Source organism: Trachemys scripta, chromosome 7 (assembly GCF_013100865.1).
Source record: "Trachemys scripta elegans isolate TJP31775 chromosome 7, CAS_Tse_1.0, whole genome shotgun sequence".
Classification (NCBI taxonomy): domain Eukaryota; kingdom Metazoa; phylum Chordata; order Testudines; family Emydidae; genus Trachemys; species Trachemys scripta.
Genome location: NC_048304.1, coordinates 21,999,899 through 22,015,248, shown reverse-complemented (window position 1 = coordinate 22,015,248; position 15,350 = coordinate 21,999,899). Strand labels below are relative to the sequence as shown.

At 55.6% G+C, this 15,350-nt stretch overlaps 1 protein-coding gene across 5 annotated transcripts in view; it reads left to right on the top strand.

The window, feature by feature from the left end:
* PLXNA1 (plexin A1) overlaps nucleotides 1-15,350 on the top strand; it is a 327,351-nt gene that overhangs the window by 166,949 nt on the left and 145,052 nt on the right. For all 5 annotated transcript variants that reach the window (XM_034777199.1, XM_034777200.1, XM_034777202.1 and 2 more), the window contains exon 4: nucleotides 11,246-11,386. In XM_034777199.1, the coding sequence (XP_034633090.1) occupies nucleotides 11,246-11,386 (141 nt within the window). The remainder of the gene's footprint in view (nucleotides 1-11,245; nucleotides 11,387-15,350) is intronic.

Below are 15,350 nucleotides of genomic sequence, written 5' to 3'. Positions count from 1 at the left end.
TCAACCTTGTGTTAGCCAACATGTTCTAATCCAGTGTAACTTCCCTCTGTGGACAGGGTCTAAGGACATGAGCCAAACTGGCCCTCCTGCCTATGAACTGTATCACATACTGCCTAATGACCTGTTTGGCTAGCCCTTGCGTTGTTCCTATAGGTACCTTACCTCCTTCTAGTTAAGAGAAGGGGAGCTCTGGCTGTCTGGGTATGGCAAGCCCCAGCAAGTGTGGAGCACCAAGGAAATCTCCGACATGGATAAAATCCGAGAATTAGTCCACTGTGTTGTAGACGCTCCCCAGGCAGCTGTGTGCTTTCTCCCACCCCATCCCCAACACATGGTGCACACTCCCTGAACTAATGTGTAAAGCCCTGTCCTCCTTCACAGCCTTCCCCCAGTCCTACTTCTGCTGTGATGCTGCCAGCTAATGACAGCGAGGGAGACGGCCACTGGGGGGTTGCAAAATATTGAAACCTTTAATGGATTCACGTCCACTGAGTTGTGCCCACTGTTAGTGTCTGTGAAATACGTTCTTGTTACTGTCCCCCACTCTCCCAATTGACATGCTCACCCACTGCAGCTTGTCTCTTCATATTGTAAGTTCCTTACGTCAGAGATTGTTGACATGTGTCTATACGATGCCTAATGCAGTGGGGCCCAGATCCTGCCTGGAGCTTTTGGGTGCTCCACTAATAGGAATAGTTATGCAGAAAAAAAAAAAAAAACTATGTTAAAAGAACATTAATGTTCCAAGGCCAAACCCTTGAAAGTTAGGAAATGCCACAATTAAGGTGGACTGTGTAACCTTAACCCTTAATCATAAGTTAAGGTTGCCTGTGCAACCCCGTGTATATACACTATGATAACCATGCCTGATCTCACAGAGGGAAATCTGTGTCAGAGCCAGGAATTGAACCTAGATCTCCAGGATCCCAGTCCAGTGTCTTCCTTTCTCTTTTTGCAGCCTTCTGCCTCGTTGACTCTCCGTCTCATGCACTGAATGTGGTGGGGGTCCTGTAGAACAAACAGATTGTGATCATGTAACCTAGAGTGCATTGTGCAATGCGTAGTGTTCCTGTCACCATGCTAAGCCCCATTATGTCATGAGCCAGGATCGTCATGTGGTGATGCGAAGTGATGTGATTATGTTGCTGTGTCCCAAAATAAGAGTCCACCCATTTGAGTGGGAAATAACATTTCCCTGTGATGGCTGGCAGCCTGACCTGGCTTCCCCAGCTGAGGGTCCACCCATCACACCTCTCCTGGAGGGAAAGAGCACCACAGGAAACCTTTCAACCCTGTCTCATCGAGGGGTCTGAAGCCTTGAGAAACCTTCTAGAAACCTCTTGTGATATTTACAGTTGCTCGTCCTGTGATGTACTCCTACGTCAGTGCGGGGAAAATGTCATTGGGTTAGGGCATGTAGGAGTATTGGCTGCCTGGCAGGATCCAGAACAGCTAAAACCATGTGTCACAGGGGAGTTTCCCAGATGGGACTGTACACTCCATCTACCCCCAACTCTCAACCACATTCCCCTCCCCAGACTGTTCATGTATTAGGGTCCCCAATGTCCAGGCTATGTAGTACACGCTGGGAAGGCACACCTGTGGTGCTTAGGGAATGTTGATCAGCACTGTATCATGGTTCCCAGCATCAGTGTATCAATGCAGTGACTGTCCGCTGAAGCATAGAGCTGGGAAGGTGGCTGTCCTAGCAGTGTGCACTGTGGCCATGTCTTAGTCCTGTCTCTCTGCACCCTGCGAGGGTTTCCATCTGGGATCAAACTGTTTACAGCCTTTTTCTAACAGCGGCACTTGTAGCTGCTCCATCCCCATAACTTGCTCTTCTATTGGGTTTGGACACGCTCTGAACAGCTCCTTGATCCAGGGCACTCGTTAGGGTGCTTCAAGTGGAGCTGATGCAAAATCAAAGCAAGACAGGAACTGGAATCCGTGGGGTGGTGAAAGGGTGGGGGGGAGCTACCTAAACCTCAGCCAGAGGAATGGCTCTGTTTAGCTACAAGCCTCTGAGATAGGCCATGAACTAACTCTGTAGTCTTGCTGTGAATGGGGTTGGGTTGACTTGCCATCAACTGAGCTGACTTGCCATCAACCTGTGACCTGCCTCCCTGTGCTGGGGTTAGTGTCAAGCTGAGGGGAGGCCATTCTTCCCCTGAGAAACTAGTCCTCAATGACCTGTCCTGTCATCAATGGCCTGGTTGTCCTGTCACCTGGAGAATGACATTGACTTGTAATCACCTGCAGAAGAGCTCTGTGTAAGCTCAGAAGCTTGTCTCTCTCACCAGCAGAAGTTGGTCCAATGACAGATATTTTCTCCCCCACCTTCTCTCTCTTACAATCACACAGCCATTTAGGAATGGAGGAATAGCTACAGCATGAGACCAAGGAGTCCATTGAGTCCAGTATCACTTCTCCTACCACGGAATATCAGACCACTGCTCTCTTTAGGCTGGAATCCCACTTCCACCTGGAGCTCATATGGGCTACTTCTGCATGAAGTTGGAACCCCTGTAATGCATGTAATTGCCCTGTCTATACAATATCACATTGAGGGTTATGGAGAAGATTCTTTTCTGACCCCTTCAAATGTTCGGCATACACCATGGGACATGAGATCTGGTTTCCCCTGGCAACTCGAGCTACAAATGTTGTTATTAGCAGACCTGAAACCATCCAGCCCTTTCAAACCTCCTGCCAGTGTCTGACCCCGATCTCCACCTGAGGTGACTTGTGGAGGTCAGCTTAGTGCTGCCCTTGGGAGGCTGTATCTTTATCAAGGTGTGTCCCCTTTAGATAAGCACCTGCCTCTGGCATGCTGGGCATGATTCTGGCTTAGCTGAAGCCTTTGCTGGCTGGGTCCTGCTGCTCTTTCGCTCCTCGAGAATAGATGTCCCCCGTTAATGTTGAGTTTCAGTTTAAGAGGCAAAGAGCTGAGAAATAAGGCAGAGTGCCAGGGAGCGAACGTGTGTGTAGGGAGACAAGAAAGCAGCAGGTTCTGCACATTGCACTTCAGGAATGTCGCCCCCTCCCTTAAGCTCCTTCTGGCCCATGCTTGGATGTAACCTTCCCAGACCCTGCTTCCTGTAACAGGGAGTCAGCTCTGCTTGCACCTGTCTCTGACACTTCTACCCAGAGATCAGGGGAGGAAGGACAGTCTTGTGGTTAAGGCACTATATCAGGCTCTGTCACGGATTCCGGAGTGTGACCCCTCTCTGCACTCCATTTTCCTCATCTGTAAAAGGGGGCTGGTGATACTCACGTAGGACCTGCCAGGCATGGGTATTCTAAATGTAATTGATGTTTGTAAAGTGCTTTGAGATTCTTGGAGAGAGGGTGCTTTGGAAAGGCGAAGTATTATAACCTCCAAGCTGACTGCATGCAGTCCTTTTCTTGATCATCTTCAGGAGTTCTCCTCTCCCAGTGAATGTGTGTCATGGGGAAGAGAACTCCCCTGCGACACAGAGAGAATACCCCTCTAGAATGCTTGTCCCATGCCATTGCACTGCTGTGGCCGTGTATCCCGCTGCTACAAAGCTGACCCAGCTCACTTGGCAGGGTCATGCGCTCAGCTAGGATTCATTTTCAAGCAGTTTTTAAAACTTCTGATGAGGGGTTTTGCTGGGTGCTTCAGTGAGAACCTTACGGTCACACTTCCACACAGGGCCGCCCAGAGGATTCAGGGGGCCTGGGGCAAAGCAGTTTCGGGGGCCCCTTCCCTAAAAAAAAGTTGCTATACTATAGAATACTATATTCTTGTGGGGGCTCCTGTGGGGCCCGGGGCCTGGGGCAAATTGCCCCACTCCCGCCCCCCTCCCCCCCCCCCCCGGGTGGCCTTCTTCCACAAGCCCCAGGCCTTGGTCTGCAAAAATGCAGCTCCTGTGACTGCAAAGGAAAATCCTCTGATTGGTCACGTGGAAAGGGAGACCGGCTCCTGACCAGCTATTTGCACATGCCGCCATGGAGACACTTTTGCACAGGTATTACTTGCAAACCAATCTCAGGCCACTAGCTATTTTTTAGAGTTGGTCCTTTAAAAATCTCACCCTGTAATTTCCTTGTTCCAGTCTCCTCCCACGTTTGGGTCGTGCCCTCCAGAGATAGCAGCCCCGCTGCCATGGCAGCAGAGGTAACAGCTTGTTCTAGTTCCTCTGGGATAACACTGCGCCCAGCAGGGGAGCACTTGGGCTGCTGGCCTGTGTAAATTTGGACAGGGATGGTTCCAGGGAGCAATGTCCCTGCTGCTTCTGCCCAGACAACCAGCACGTTGCACTGCAGGGAGAGGAAGGAGCGGGAAGAGCTCTGCTCCTGCACAAGATGGAAAGGGTTGGGTTGTATGGGGAGGGGAGGGTAAGGAGTCCGTTCAGATCAGAGGGACAGACCGCATCCATCCTGCGCCCTGGGATCTTGTGGATCTCGAGCACTTTGGGCTTTGCAGTGCAGTGTGCCGGTCTCGTGGCTTCATCCATGTGACTTGGCTGGCTTGGCTCACATGGGGTCACCGGCCCATTTCCTCGGCTCCGCTTCTCACTTGGGAGCGAGCAACGTCAAAGCTTGAAATGAAACTGCAAAATTTTGCCTGGTTGGAGTCAGGGCACCACTGGAACCCCCCTTGTTTAGCTTAGGGGTTCCCGCCTGGCCCCTGAATCAGCCCAGCTCGGCCTGAAATCCACCCAGCTCTGCTCAGATCCATTGATTGCTTGAAAAGTTCATGCCTCTGAGCTAGGTGTTGGGGTTGCCGCGTTCCCTGGAGCAGTGGGGTTTGGCTGCGTTGTACGTTTTGCTGAGTGAGTGGTCAGTGTTTGTTCAGCGGTGTCCATGCTAAAGATGGCACTCTTGCAGTGATGTGGGGGCTCCATGTTCTGCAGATGAAATGCCACGCAAGTAGCCTCCCCTAAACAAGAGAGGTTTCCCAGAGGATTGCACGCCTTGGATTGTCCCCTGGAGCCAGCTGGTGAAGCTCACCGAGAACAGGGGCCTACAGTCTTAAGGGAGTTCTAATGTCGAACCACACATTTGTTTGTGGTGAGGTGTTTTTTGGGATCCCCATATTTTTCCCCCATTGCCCAGCATGGCTCCCCAACCTGACCAGCACCCCCTCTTTCTGGTTCCCTCTGGCACTCCTTCTGTTGATGGTGGTGGGCAGAAAAGGCTGCGGCTTTCCTAGGAACTTAACGCACTGCCCCTGCTGGCCTTACGGCAGAGAGACCCTCCCCATGTGGCTTCTCCATCTCAGCCTGCCCCTCAAGGACTCGGAGTCCCTTCCTCTCCTGGGGGGCGTCCTTCCAGCCCCCCTTTGCCTCTCTCCCTCTGTGATACAGCACGTTAAGGCTGCTGCCTGAAACCAGCCTGTAACTCCTGGCTGAGGACTCCGCTCGGCTCACACAAGACAGGCAGAATGAGGGCAAGAATTCTGAGTGAGAAATTAGCACGAGTAATTATTAGTATTGGGTAATTATCAGCATCAGGATGAGGAGAAAGGTTAATGGAGTTTTTTTTGGTAACGGTCTTTTCCCCTGGGTGAAGGAGAGCAGGGTAGGCAGGAAGAAACATGGTTCCTGGAGGGAGGAAGGGGTTTGCTATGATTAACCTGCATCATCCTCCCCATCCCTCAAATACCCCCCACCCACTGGAAAGGGGAGGTGGAAGCGGATTCCTCAGAGCTGCCTGTAGCAAAGTTCAATGGCTGTTGCCTTTCAGAGGGTGCATTCTGCATGTGACATCCCCCTGGTTGTACCAGAGTTCCCCATCCTACCCGCTGAAGGCTTGGAAAAGGCCCTCCATAGACTACAGCTCCCATTGCATCCATTCCCCGCCATGAGGCCCAGGGCAGGGCAGGTACCCCCCAGTCTATTCTCCAGTCCAGTTTTAAATTCCCCCAAGTGTTGGTTCTCCTGCCGTTTCCCTGCAAGGAAACTTTGCCAGTCTAGCCCATCTCACTGTGGGAGAAGCTTTCCCTCTCCACTTTCTGTCCTTCTCCCAGCCTGTTTCTGAATTAAAAATAAAGGTCAAGGGGCTAGACCGTAATCCCATTGGGTATGATGGCTTCCCCGGGGGTGGGGGTGGTGAGGGTTTGGGGAGCTAGGGAGGGGGAAGAGCACTGTAGAAAGCCTTCCCCGGGGCTGGGGGTGGTGAGGGTTTGGGGAGCTAGGGTGGGTGAGGTGCACCATAGAAAGCCTTCCCCGGGGGTGGGGGTGGTGAGGGTTTGGGGAGCTAGGGAGGGGGAAGAGCACCATAGAAAGCCTTCCCCGGGGCTGGGGATGGTGAGGGTTTGGGGAGCAATGGAGGGGGAAGAGCACTGTAGAAAGCCTTCCCTGGGGCTGAAGGTGTTGAGGGTTTGGGGAGCTAGCGTGGGTGAGGTGCACCGTAGAAAGCCTTCCCCAGGGAGGGTGAGGGTTTGGGGAGCTAGGGTGGGTGAGGTGCACCGTAGAAAGCCTTCTCCGGGGTGGGGGTGGTGAGGGTTTGAGGAGCTAGGGTGGGTGAGGTGCACCATAGAAAGCCTTCCCCGGGGGTGGGGATGGTGATGGTGAGGGTTTGGGGAGCTAGGGTGGGTGAGGTGCACTGTAGAAAGCCTTCCCCAGGGGGTGGGGGCCGTGAGGTGTATTGTGGAAAGGTTCCCCCCACTCCTGGAATGTTGCTCTCCCCAAGCCTTTCACTCCCTTTAATTTACCTACTATGAACTGTAAGTGAAACTTCGGACCCTTAAAAGCCCTCCCCTCTCCCCTGCCCCACCTTAGGGCCCTTTGACAACCCAGTAGTAGTTTAATCCCCACTGCCTCCCAACCTTAAATTTTGTGCTCCGAGAACCCTAAGCTGCTGGGTGTTGCCTTTGGCACTGTCCGTCTGCTGCTTCTGGCCTCTCCTTTCACAGGAGAAGAGATGCCCAGGTGCAAGAGAGCTGTGTGTCTCTGTCTGCCTGCCTGCCTTGGTGAGGGTCATGTACTCCCTTCCAGCGTGTCCCACGCTATTAGGGGCTCAGCTCCATCCCTCTTTGGGCTGGAGCAATTATTCTGAAGCTTTTCCTGAAGCTTTGCATTAGCTCGAAGTGCTTAACGTCTGTTATTTTTAATGTCTCTTTCTATTTCCCAGCACTGCACACTGCAATAATGTAATGGGGAAATTACCCCGCTAGTTAAAAATTACTGCCGGAGTGACAGCCACCCATAGATCTATTTTAAAACCAGGGTAAAACTATATTGATTTCTCAGCGCGGTGACTGTGGCCTGTAAAAGGGTTGGAAAGGAAGGTGGGTTTGTGACATTGCCACCGCCTGTGGGAGAGCCCGTGCTGGGTTGCAGGGAAAGTGAAGGAGGTGCCCATGGCTTTGATGCTGTGTGTGGGGGCATGGGCAGCACACAATCAGCCTCAGCTCTCGATTCAGGGCACCCCGAGCGCTGTGTGCGTCAGGAGTTTGGGGAGCTGGGACTCGTGCTCAGGCCCCATTGGAGCTGGTTGTTGTTTGTATTGTGGTAGTGCCTAGGAGCCCCATTGTGCTGGGTGCTGTACACACACACAGCTGCTGCCCCTGGACAGTGTGGGCTGTACTCCCTTCAGGTCAGGGTGGGGAAGCTTTTGTCTGTGCCTAATGGCGAAAGCCCAGCCAGTGCTTACCCCTGTGAAGCACTTTTCATTAGAGCACCGCCAGGCAGGAGCATTATACCTTTTGCCGAGACACGGGGAGGTGACTTGCAAAGGGTTGTGCCGGGAGCTGGGGCCGGAGCCAGGAATAGAGAGCAGGTGCCCTGACTCCTGGTGTGCTGCTCTGTTCCCCCCACAGCACTACTGGGTGCTCTAGTGCTGGGTGCGCCACGGAAGCTTTGCTCTTGTTTGGGATCTGAGGGAGGATCAAACCCGAGGTCCCAAATCTGAGCAGGGGGTACCCAGAAAGGGGCAGAGGGGGAAGGGGACAGAGGCGTCATTAACGGGAAGGGGGGGCGTAAAACGGAGTGTTGGTAATGGGGAGGGGACTGACATCTTTGTCAGCAAGGGGAAGGGGAGCGGAAGCCCAGCTGTGGCAGGGAAGGGAGTGGAGGCCTAGTTGGGGGTGGGCTGGGGAGCACTGGTAACGAGGTGGGGAGTGCCGGTAAGAGTGAGGGGAGCAGGGCCCATGCCGACGGCACAGCGGGGAGCACTGGTAACGGGGTGGGGAGTGCCAGTAAGGGGGAGGGGAGCAGGGCCCATGCTGACGGCACAGCGGGGAGCACTGGTAACGGGATGGGGAGTGCTGGTTGGGGGAGGAGAGCAGGGCCCATGCTGACGGCACAGCGGGGAGCACTGATAACGGGATGGGGAGTGCGGGTTGGGGGAGGGGAGCAGGGCCCATGCTGATGGCACAGTTGGGAGCATTGGTAATGGGGTGGGGAGTGCCAGTAAGGGGGAGGGGAGTGCAGTGCTTGCAGGAGAAATCGGTGGCTACAGGCACACACTTCAGCTCCTGCCTGCGGCTCCCCAAGCAGCTGTCAGCTCCTCCCCGCAGAGTTACACCCTGCCCATAGTCCCCAGTGCCCTGCACCCTGCGAGGGGGCAGCCCCTCTCCCCACCATGTGGAGCTCTCCGCTCTCTCTAGTAGCTCAGGGGTGTCTCTCTTAATTAAATACATTTGTTTTGTAAAACTGACTAAAAATAATCCGGGGCTGGTGCATGCGGGATGCTGGTGGTGAATCAAAGGCGCCGCTCTAATTAAACAGGCCCCGGTTTGTTTGTGAGCCGCATATATTTCCATGCTAATCAGCCGCACACTGGGATCCTACCTTCCCAGCCCCGCATCCTCTGCCTGAGTGGGAACGATGCAAATGCTGGAGTCTGTTTATTGCAGCGAGGACTGCAAAGCTTTCAGCATGCTTTGGGGTGCTGGGTGGGGAGGGAGGGGTTACTCTGCAGAGATTGGGTGAGGGTTGGAGAAGCCAATTTCTGTTGTGCCTTTGCTTTTAGCAGCCAGTGATTGGATGTTTTGGGGCAGGGTTTGGGCTCAGAAGGCTCTGAGACCTCCCGCCTGGCACTCCCCATCTGTCCCGGCACGAGCATGGCTCCTGTTACTGGCCAGTGTTCTGTTTCCCATTTGTTAGTAGTGAAGGAGCCTGCCTGTCTGCCCGCGCCCCAAGAGACTCACTGCTGCGAGGAACATGCCCATAAAGGCTCTGGCCTGTCCCGAGGCCGCTTTGATCATCTGAGTGCCAGATCCATGCAGAATGGCAGTCTCCCACTCCCAGGGGCCAGGGGCTCAGTGTGAGTGAGTGACAGGGTCACGGGCGCTGGCTTTGTTAGCAGGGCCGGAGGCTCTGGAGGACGCCCCTTTCTCTGTGTCTCTGGATTCCTCCTGGGAATGGGTGCGGGGCCTCCTGCTCCAGTTCTGAGATGCCTTCTCTGCAGAGGCTGCTGAAGGCCAGGGGCTGCTGGAGTCTGCTAGGTTCCCAGGCTACGCCATTAGCTGAAAGTGGAAATGGCAAATATGCCCAGTGGCTGGAGACAGAACACTATATGGGGAGGGCTCTGAGTTACTCCAGAGAATTCTTTCCCGGGTGCCTGGCTGGTGGGTCTTGCCCACATCCTCACGTTCTAACTGATCGCCATATTTGGGGTTGGAAAGGAATTTCCCCCCCAGGTCAGATTGGCAGAGACCTTGGCGGGAAGAGGGGCTTCGCCTTCCTTTTCAGCATGGGGAACGGGTCACTAACTGGTCTGAACTAGAGTAAATGGTTGCGTCTCTGTAACTTGCAGTCTTTAAACCATGATTTGAGAATGTCAGTAACTCAGCCTGAGATTCGGGGGCTATTACAGGAGTGGGTGGGTGAGGGTGTGTGGCCTGCAATGTGCAGGAGGTCAGACTAGATCATCACAATGGTCCCTTCTGACCTGAAAGTCTATGAGTGTGTTTGTTTGTTGCAAGCAGGGAGTGGCAATTGGGTTCAGGGAATTAACCCTGCTGAATTTAACCCCACCTAGTGGGTGACTATCTCTGTGGTGTTCCTAATGTGGTTATTGCCAGTACAGTGAGAAAGCAAGGCATTTAGGAAGAGTTTTAATGTAAAAGGGAGCTGTAAAGGGATTAAAGCATTTGCCGTGGCCCTGCACAGCTCGAGGAACAGAGGTGCTTTCTGAACCTCTGCTGACCCTGTCTTATCTCCGTTATACAGTGGGATCCCTAGACCTTCCTAGGCCCGACCCAGAATAATGCCTTGAACCCTTGGGACCTTCCTTGAATCTCAAGGGAGACTGACCTACGGAGGTGGTAGCCCTTTCTGGCTATTACTGTGTCAAATCCCTCTGCCCCTTGTCAGACATGGCTCAGTTCTGGGCTCTTCTGTACAAGGGGCACCACATCCCAGAGCAAGGGGGCACAAGGCCCTTTCTTCACAGCTCTGGGGACACTGACCTGGGAATTCTGGCCTCCTCCAGCTCAAAAGATATTGACAGACTGAAGGGAGCTCAGAGGAAAGCAGCAAAAATAACCAGGTGGCTGCAGGGCTTGGCTTCTGGGGAGGGATGAACAGAGCGAAGTCCGCATAGCCTGGCTGAATGACGATGAATGGGGAAGGCAGTTCCTGCCTGTGCGTCTCTGACGAGGGTAAATGCCAGGAGGGATTGGCTGCCTGAGACTAAGCCAGTGGGGTGGAATGAGGAGCAGTGGGATGAAAGTGAGCAAAGGGAAGTGTGGGATGAGTAAATGGCAGGATTTCCTGAGATTGTCCCCAGAGCGACAGCCCTGTTGCTAGGGATGTTGACAGCTGAACTCTGGGACTGGAGAACAGACTGAGGGCACAGTCTTGTCCTGGGTGGGTCTACTCCCTGCTCCCTCCCTCTGTTTGTGTGCAGATTGTGTAGAGAAAGGAGGGGCCATGGGAAAGCGGTGCATTACATCTGCCAGATGGCAGAGAGGGTCTGGAGAGCTTTCCGAAGCCTGCGCTGCTCCTCCAGTGCTTCCCTAAGGCAGCCAAAGCCCCTCCGAGGTCTGGAGCCTGAGGGCCTTTCTCACCAGGTTGATTTCTGCGGCTGTCTAATTTTCATGAAGTCAGCAATGGCTCTTGTCTCCGCTTGTGGTCCTGGCTGGAAACCACGCAGGGCGGAGACGAGTGGAAGGTGACAAGGCGGAGTGTTGGAGGACGGGAGATTGAGGCCTCCTGACGAGGGTCCATGCGTGATTGAAACCCCTCTGTGTGTGCCTCATTGCTGCAACTGCAGCGTTTCCCCTCCCTGCGTGGGAGACAGCGCTAACCCTCTCCCCTCTGGTCCGCAGATCCTGGTGGACTTGTCCAGTCCCAGCGGGCGTCCGGCGCTGCAGTATGAGAATGTCGTGGCCCACGAGGGCAGCTCCATCCTGCGAGACCTGGTGCTCAGCCCCGACCGCCAGCACATCTACGCCATGACTGAGAAACAGGTAACTACCCAGGAGGGAGAGGCAAGGCTCGCTCTGCTTCATCAGCAAGATCAGTGTGAAGTTGGCAGCTGAGGGGACCAGCCTGTGCTGCAGTCGGCAGCAGCCATCTCACCCCAATCCTACAAGAGGCAGGGTCCCAGCCTGCTCCCATCGCCACAGTGCCCAGGCACCAAATACAGGAGTAAGCAGCATGATACGGACAGAAGCTGCATTGTTCCTGCTTCCCCAATCACAGAGTGCCAGCACTGTCCCTCTCGTCTCCCCGGAGCCTCTGACAGAGGCCTGAGACACCCTCTGCATGGCCCTGCAGTCTGACAGCACGAGCTCTAGACCAGGAGTGGGCAAACTTTGGGGTTGCGAAACTGTATGGAAGGCCGGGTAGGGAAGGCGGTGCCTCCCCAAACAGCCCCCTCCCGCTTCCCGTCCCCTGATTGCTCCCCTCAGAACCTCCAACCCATCCAACCCTCCTTGCTCCTTATCCCCTAGTCCCCCCCACCCCACCCCCCGGGACTCCCGCCCCTATCCAATCCCCTGCTCCCAGTCACCCAACCCCTATCCACAACCCCGCCTCCTGACAGGCCCCCCGGGACCCCACACCTATCCAAACCCCCTTGTTCCACGTCCCCTGATCCCTATCCACACCCCCACCCCCTGACAGGCCCCTCCCCCCGCAGAACCTCCGCCCCATCCAACTACCCCCTGCTCCCTGTCCCCAGACTGCCCCCCAGGACTCCCTGCCCCTTATCCAACCCTCCCCCCCAGCCCCGGCCTCCTTACCATGCCGCTCAGAGCAGCATGTCTGGCAGCCACACAGCCAGGCCAGAGCTAGACACGCTGCCGCTCTGCTCGGCAGGAGCGCGCCGCTCCACCACCCAGAGCGCTGCCCGTGCGGTGGCATGGCTGCGGGGGAGGGGCCAGGGGCTAGCCTCCCGGGCCGGGAGCCCAAGGGCCGGGCAGACTGGTCCCGCAGGCCGGATATGGCCCACGGGCCATAGTTTGCCCATCTCTGCTCTAGACACTCACGCTGGGCTTTGCAGAGGAGCCTGGCGGGGGGGGGGGGGGGGGAGTAGTGCCCTGCTCCATTTGGATGCAGTGGGCACTCAGAACTCAATTCTCTTTCGCTCCTTTGGAAATCCCAGCTTGAACGCTGACGAAAGGCTTCCTTTGAGGGTCATTCTGCTCCTTGGTCCACCATAAGGGGGTGTGGAGCTATCTGTGATCTTCTCTCTGCCTAGCTTCTGCTATGCCCCGGGGCTCAGTGAGCCACCTCAGTCGCTCCCCCTAGCCAGTGCACTAGCCAGCGGAAAGGGATGGGTTCTGGCTCTTTTGCACTGGTATTGCCGCTGGGTCGGCCCCACTGGGCAGCAGGCAGTTATCTCTTATGGTCTGCTGGAAGAAGTAGGACAAACAGTCCATCTGAGCTGACCAAATACAGCTCCCTTAGCCTGTTTCTTTACAGCACATGTTCAACACGGCATTGTTTGCTATGAGAACTTGGCAATGCTGTGTATAGTCATGAGTGTTTGTATCCACCAGTATGCCTACACATGAGTGCACATACCTGTGCGTGTTTGTGGGCATGCATGTATCTGTGTTTGCATGCTTCCAGCTCTCTGGATCATTGCTGTGGCCCTGTGAGGTAGCGATATCACCTTCTGGCTGTCTCCAGCCGTGCTAAGGGAGGATTGCCACCGGTGGCCTGTGTGAAATGAGTCTATCCGTTCTCAGTCCTGTGCCTGGCAGCCAGGAGCCTCAGACTGGCCTCTCCTTTGACAGTCCTAGCAGAGGCTGAGGCTGGAGTACACGTTGGTGACTGGACTCCCCTGTAGGCCTGAGTGGGGGGTTGCCTTCCACGGAAGAGCAGATGCTCTGCTGAGGGAGCTTAGGCTGCCGCTGCCTATGCTGGGATGGAGGGATCCAGTCTCCAGGGCTGTCCATGCATCAGGACATTCCCGTGGAGAATGGGGGGAAGCGTAGTGCAGGGGCGTCCCTGTTCCCCCCCAACAGCCACTCGCGCCCACGTTCCTGTCACCTTTCCCTCCCTGGGCCCCCTTTACCACCGAGCTCTTCCGGATCACTGCCTCCCTTCCTGCCTGCCCCTCTCCTCCAGCCCTCCCAGCAGGGAAGTCACCTTTGCTCAGGTGTTTAGTAGGAGACTGAGTGAAAGGGTCAGAGAAGCCCATATCCCCAAAGGGAGGGGGAACACCAGGGGGCTGCCAATAATCGTTAACATGCCATGGGAACCCCCTGCTAGGAGCCTGCTGGAGCAGCACTTGTGGGGAAGGCAGCTATCTGCACTGGGGCCTCAGTATTACCCAGGCACCCTGCAGGCTGCTCCAGAGATGGGGGATCGCAGGACCAGGTAACCAAGAGGGACATTCAAGCCAGCGAAAGCTCAGGGGAGCAGGGCAGGTAGGCGTGGGAGGGGGAGGGGAAGGGACAGCCTGGTGAGCAGCTTCTGCCCCCCTTTCGTCCTTCATGGCCACTAGGCAGCAGGCACAAGTGACCTTCCAGTGGGACTGAGCCCAGTGGGGGATGTCTGTTCCCAGGGGACAGGCGGGGAGAGCAAGACACCCAGCGGGTCACTGGCAGGCCTACGTGGGACACAGCAGCCCCTGCTGGTTGGCTGCCCCACTGGGTCATGGCTCAGGGGATACTAGCCACCCCATCTTCCTCCACTGCAGGCAGGCTTGCTGGAGATGTAGTGTTTTTGCCCTGGGAGGGCTTGTGTAGGGTCTGTGCCTATGTTCCTGAAACAGCCATGTCCGGCGCCCCATGACAGCGTGGCTGTCCCTTGGTGAGTTGTGAGCACTCTTCCCCCTTGCAGTGTGCTTACCTGTGCTGTGCCTTGCTCAGAGTGCAGCTGGAGCAGGGACATGGGATGAACCAAGGGGGGAGTAGGCCTCTTGCCCCCCTGAGATGGACTCCTGCCGGAGCTGTGTCGTGGCCTAGCTTCCCCGATGTGGCTGGGTGGGCAGCGTGAGTGAGCTGTGGCAGGTGGGTCTCAGTCTCCCAGTCTGTGCACGTGGCTGGAACCACAGCTGAACTAGAATCATGATATATCTCCAGGCCGTTGTCCCAGGTGGGGGATATGAAGCCTTTGATTGGTCCAGAAACCCCATGGGGACGGAGCAGCCTATTTCCTCCTTCTCCTGCCAGCCCCTGTTTCCGGTTTACAATCTGCCAGAGGCTCCGAGGAGACCTGGGGCTCTCTGGGTGATTTGCTGACTGGGAGGCTGTCGGCCGAATCCCCCAACCGGTGTCTCAAAGGGCCTGGGATGCGGCTCAGTGGTGAGCCTCTCCGCACCAAGCCCCTTACTATTCCCAGCTCTTCCATTTCCTCCTCTCCCTTTCTGCTGGTTAATGGCAGCAGGATTGATAATGGGCCGTAACTCTTTCTTAGCGGAGCAGCCTCTCCCCTTGGCCCTGCGTTCCCAGGTCTGGGCTGTCCCCTCCTGACAGACATGCGTTGGGGAAGCTGGAAATTGTGGCAGTGCTGAAGTGACAGCGGGAGATGGTCTTCAGCTCCAAGGCAGAAGCTGAAAGAGAGACCATGTTCCTGAGTCTGCAGGCCATGCGTGGAGGTTTCACTCCCTACGTAAGTCCCTGCTTCCCCCCGTTCTGCACTCCCAGCCCCATCCTAGATGCCCTAAGCTGTGGCCAGCTGGGGAGCGAGGAGTGATCACCAGCAGGGATGGTCTGATGCAGAATTGTTGGTGGAATTGTCTGGCCTGGGTTATCCAGGAGGTCTGATTGGATTGTCAGGCCACAAGAGAACGTTAGGACCATCTATGGATGCTCCAGGGCACTTTGAACCACAGAGGGTTCCCTGCTCCCCAGGGGATTGGAGGGCTTGAAGTTGTGTATGTGGGGATCCCATGGGGAAAGGCTGGAGATGGGGTGGGGGGTGGGGGGAAGAGTACCCTAAAAGAAAGGTTGGGGGAAAATCTGAGAAGCTGTTCCT